The sequence below is a fragment of the Ipomoea triloba genome, chromosome 15 (assembly GCF_003576645.1).
Source record: "Ipomoea triloba cultivar NCNSP0323 chromosome 15, ASM357664v1".
In the NCBI taxonomy this organism is placed as follows: Eukaryota; Viridiplantae; Streptophyta; class Magnoliopsida; order Solanales; family Convolvulaceae; genus Ipomoea; species Ipomoea triloba.
In genome coordinates, this window is record NC_044930.1 from 22,957,930 (window position 1) to 22,963,263 (window position 5,334).

Sequence of the window (5,334 nt, forward strand, 5' to 3'; positions counted from 1 at the left end):
ATAGGTGTAGGGTAATAATGATGGAGTTAAAACTAACGGTGTTATAACGGTGTAAGGGTAGTTTTGTATAACAAGAATGTAGTAGGGACAATTTTGTCTAATAACATTAAAGTGTACAACATTTAAAGTAAAATGTACACATTTATTAGCATAAAAAAAGAGGGACATAAATCAAGGATATAACCTTGATTGAGACTTATTATGTTTTTAGATATATATATATTGGAAGATCAATCGGCCAAAATAACCATGAGCAGCTACGATATTATAAGTTTCTTCCTCTTGACCGAATAGCACTGAATAGGGAGCCGCCGAATACACCAGCTACGCCTAACATATGAAATGGGTGCATAAGAATGTTGTGCTCAGCCTGGAATACAATCATGAAATTGAAAGTACCAGAGATTCCTAGAGGCATACCATCAGAAAAACTTCCCTGACCGATTGGGTAGATCAAGAAAACTGCGGTAGCAGCTGCAACAGGAGCCACACACACACACACATTAAACTATAGGACTAGACTCGCCAATATGCCCACAGCCCATTTGTGACTAGACTCGGCTTTCGCCTCACCATCGATTCGAACCCGTGACCTTGTTGGATCTTAGCATTGCACTATGCTGACTTCCTAGTGAGTTACTCATCATGTGACTGTTGTAAGTTAAGCACACTTAACCATAGAGTTCTTCAGCTATCTGGTTGTCAAATTCTACTTAAAACCAATTGGTGATAAGTAGGTGAACATTAATAATTTAACCACATCCCTCCATGGTAAGTCACAACGCCCCGTCTCGAATAAAGTAGAGGCTAAACTCGGCCAACCCGGCCGACGCCCAACACTCAGACATTTAGAAATACAAGCTTAATTATTACTTCTTTCTAAATATACTTTGGTATCATTTATACCATCAATTAGACCAAATTAGATTATAGATAATGTAACAAGAAAAAACTAAACCTTATACACCTCAAATTTGTGTAAGTAGACGAATGTTCCATGTTAAGCAAATCAAGAGTAAATAACTAACATAGTTGAGTTGGTCGAGCAATTGATTTGGTAACTACAAGATTCTAAGTCCGACTCTCTTTAGGAGCTGCTTATCAACCTTTTTATTCCAAAACCATGTGAACTTTTTGCCACATTATTCCCAAAGGCTAAAGCTTCTCGATAGGGAGTTGAGGAAATACCCTAGCACCTCTTTCTTCTTCTATATCAATTTCTTTTTCTCTCTCCCCATGCATGTACATGAGCATTCTCCTATCAAAATCCATATTGAAGATATCCTTAATGACAAACTCACTATAAATCGAAGAGGTCTTGAGATGAAGGTGACCATGGTCGCTGTTGTCTCATATTAGAATTAATTATGGAGGCCGCCTTCATCAACTTCTGAGTCGAAAGTTCAAATCTAGACCTCAATAACCATGGTTGTCTTAGTTGTGTTTGTGAGCAACTGTGATTGTAGATGGACTGCCACAATTGTTTTCTAAAAGAAAAACAAAAAGAAAAAAAAAAGCTTGTACACCTCAAATTTCACATAAGTATAGGAAAGTTCATGTTAGCCACATCAATAATCACCTATTGAATAGGTAGTATTTGAACCTAAATACACTATTTTTCATTGATTTATGGAGATTATATAGAGTTTTGTTTTGTTTTTTTTTCTTAATTTTTAAATACAATGGAAAGAAATAGAAACTATATGAACCAAGAAGCTGCCATTCCATAAATATCTTCAACGAGATCCTCGAAGGGACTTCAAAGCCATGAAATCCCAAGTCTTCATGGACTTTTTTTTTTTTTTTGAAAACAAGTCTTCATGGACTTCAAGATGAGATATCACATAAATATGCTCATATGTTAGCTTCACAATGAATATGCATCAAAGAACATTTTCAGTTCCAACTCAAAAGGTTCCATATCGCTTACAATAAACTATTACGCCGCTTGCAACACTCTTTTGTAACTTTTATTATCCTAAAACCAACGCGTCGATATCAACCTCAACACTCCTCCCAACTTATCATTAACCCATAAAAGTTGCCTAAAACTTTTTTCACTTAGAAACTCAAATGGCCTATTCATCATACTTTTTTTTTTTGTGAGAGGGAGGGACCCCGGGGGTCCCGAAGGTTAGCGACGCCTACTAGTAACAATACCTGAAGTGTCGCGCTGAAGCAGCTCATTCAGATCGTCCGGAGGGTGGTCCCAAATTGATAGACCCTGAGTGGCATTTTGACCCAAGTTGGCAAGAAAGTCTACACATTGATTACCTTCCCGGTAGATATGGGTGGTCTTGCAGATTTGAAATTGGCTCATAAGAAATATGCAGTCCGCCACTAAGGTGTTAGTAACCGGAGAGGGATGATCACCTTTACTCAAGACTTGCACCATAGTTTCGGAGTCCATTTCGACAATGACCTTGTTAAATCCACGATTTTTTGCGATAGATAGACCTTCCCATAGACCTCAAAGTTCAGCCATAAAACTGGCCTATTCATCATAGTTGAAGATTTATTTCACCCTCTTTCCTTAAAAAGAATGATAACTTGAATCCAACTCAGTCTAACATGTTTTGCCAATTGCCACATCATTCCCCAAGGAAGAAGCCTCCCAGCCTTTCCTAGCAAAAGTATAACGCCAAAACCACGTGACCCTTTTCCCTATATATAACCGTCCTCTTTCACCGCCCTTGCGACCGTTTCGGCTACATACAATTCATGACTCATCCCTCAAACCCACAAACCCTTCTCTCTCTCCCTCTCCCTCTCTCTGCGTATATACGTGCTGAGCTTGCCGCTTGAAACCTGAGTCAACTCGGTGAATCCATGTCAATTCGATTCAAATTCCGGAGCTCGGCGAGCTTCGACTCCGTGGACCTCCAAGGACGCTCCTCAATCTCCGTACGGGAGCTGAGGTTGAAGATCATTCGCGATAAGAATCTTAATATTTGTCAGGACTTCGATCTTGTGTTTTCCGATGCCGTGTCTGGCGAAGGTGATCCAATTCTCCCTTCTTTCATCTTCTTCGTGCTCCCAAATTCATCTCATTCTCCCCGCATATTTATTTTATTCCCTTCTTTAATATTGATTTTCATTGTTATTTATACAAACGGGAACTAGTTTGTAATCTTCTTTGATAGGAAGCTATAAATTGACATATCGATTTTTTTTTGTTGGGAATGTTTATGCAGAGTACAATGACGAAAAGTTTCAAATTCCGAGTGGTTCGAGTATAATTGTTAAGAGAGTTCCGGCTGGTACGCTGCCTTTTGCCAATGCGTAAGTTTTGCTTACTCTACTCTTTTATCAATTATCAGTTTGATTCAGCATTCATGTTTGTGAATTTTTTTTTCTGAGGTTACTGATTGAGTTTTGCAAATGAGAAATTCAGTTTAGGAGCTTATTTGTGTGTGTGTATACTGCTGGCACTGATTCTGTGAGATTTGTTGATGAAAAGTCAAGATATAAAAACCTTCCACATTGTTTTCTTAATGTTGCTTGCCAATGTTTGGTGTTTTTTGGCTGAAGCTTAGTGCTGTTTATATTTTGTTGCATGAGTGTACCCTAAAGTTGAACTAGGCAGCACAGAATCAGGGAGTTGGGACGTGGGGAAACATTAATTTTTAAAAATGTAAGATATAGCATGGAAGGAATGCCGAATGTGCAAATATAAAAATAGTGTTATGTTTGCAAATATTTTTTCCTTAAATATATATAAATATTAATTCTTTACTAGTTTTATAATTAAACGTAATACACTAATAAATACTAGAAAGTCAATTTAAAATAAAAACTACATGTCCAAATTATTCTTAGCATCTTCGTTAAAGAATATAAACTTAGGTCGTCAAACTAAGGAATGCTAATGCTTCTGGTATAACTTAGGTCAAAGTGAGGAATAATTAAGCATCTATGTTACAGAGTACTTTTTAGCACAATTTTTTTTCTTCTTTTTCAATTAGACCCTTAATGCATTTATGAATTTTATTAATTACAGAAATGGTCCTGAAACATTTTGGGGCTGTTTCCATTTTGTTTTTGGGAGGCAAATATGTTTGAAATGTGAAAATGACATAAATTTGCGTGCTCAACAAACTAAAATAACCCTGGATGTTAGCCTTTTCTAATAGAATTTTGGGCGGTTCTTGAAAGTTAGGAATTAATTACTCATATTCTCTCTCAAGTAAGCGTTGTGCTTTCTAATTCATTGATTAATGGCTCTGATATAGGTTTGTACATTCTACTTTTGTACGGAGTAATAATTATAGGGTGTAACCGTCTAGCTATTAGGCTCTGTTTGTCTCAATTTCATGATGTCAACAGCTGAGAATTTTTTATGGATTAGCTTTCGGTTATAAACGTGTCTATAAATGCCAAAATCTTATCCAGCAAATCACAGCTGGTTCAGAGAATATCTTACAAATATGGGTCGTTAATTGAGCTCAACTTGGCCATTGTATAATTTGTTTACTTTAAAATAATTTTATATCCACAGAAAACATTACAAAAGCAGTTTAACTAAAATTCTCTTAACCTGATCTTTATGCCAAATTGCAAATATATATCTAACTTTTCCTCAATGCTCATACGAATATCATGATTCCAGACTACCATATATGTTCAGTGTTCTGTTTGGATTCCATAGAATTCTCATCTTAATTGTTGATTAGATTAAATTATTTCCTATTTACATAGAACACTTAACTTTCACATGATTGTATGTGTGTTTCGTTGTGTATATTTAAATTCGTACCTAATTCTTAGATAGATGTACATGTTATCCTCAAGTTACACCTAAAGGTAACTATTCACTGTTAGAAATTAACCAATCATTAGTCAAGAAATATGGCCACAATTAAGTTTAAATGTTTTATTCTGAAAAGTAATAAATTATTAAACCACGATCACTAGTAATATTGGACCATAAATACATCAGTTGCTAGTAGGTAATTAGGGCAATTGTTTCAAATCTTAATTTGTCATCACTCTTCTCTGCTGGATTCACTGGCTAGTCATGATATAACTTTGTGCTCATTGCTTGTTTCATCATCATACTTTTGTTTTTTGAATAACCCCAAATTTTAATAATTGAATAATGATTGGTTATCAATCCATAAATGAATTATAATTAAAATTAATCACATGTAAAAGTTCCAAGCACATGTTGCATCTCTTTGCAGCATGTATCAAGTTCGTAGGTTCCTATTTGTGCCATGTGATGTTTTTCCATTTTACTCTATATATGATTTCAGTTAATAAATTTCTTTATAAAGGATATACAACTTTTAAGGGAGCTTCTCCAACTCCCCCACCCCCCCACCCACCCCCCCC

General features: G+C 35.9%; 1 protein-coding gene across 4 annotated transcripts in view; it reads left to right on the forward strand.

Moving 5' to 3' along the window:
* The first annotated feature begins 2,673 nt into the window (after nucleotides 1–2,673).
* The window catches only part of LOC116007071 (E3 ubiquitin-protein ligase RBBP6-like), a 10,777-nt gene continuing 8,116 nt past the window's right edge, over nucleotides 2,674–5,334 (forward strand). For 3 of the 4 annotated variants that reach the window (XR_004095197.1, XR_004095198.1, XM_031247654.1), the window contains exons 1-2: nucleotides 2,676–2,998; nucleotides 3,195–3,282. Coding sequence is in view for 2 of the 4 variants with exons in the window: in XM_031247654.1 (XP_031103514.1) it covers nucleotides 2,830–2,998; nucleotides 3,195–3,282 (257 nt within the window). In the remaining 2 variants the exon portion in view is untranslated. Of the gene's footprint in view, nucleotides 2,999–3,194; nucleotides 3,283–5,334 lie in introns of all 4 variants that reach the window. The other variant, XM_031247656.1, reaches the window with a different exon arrangement.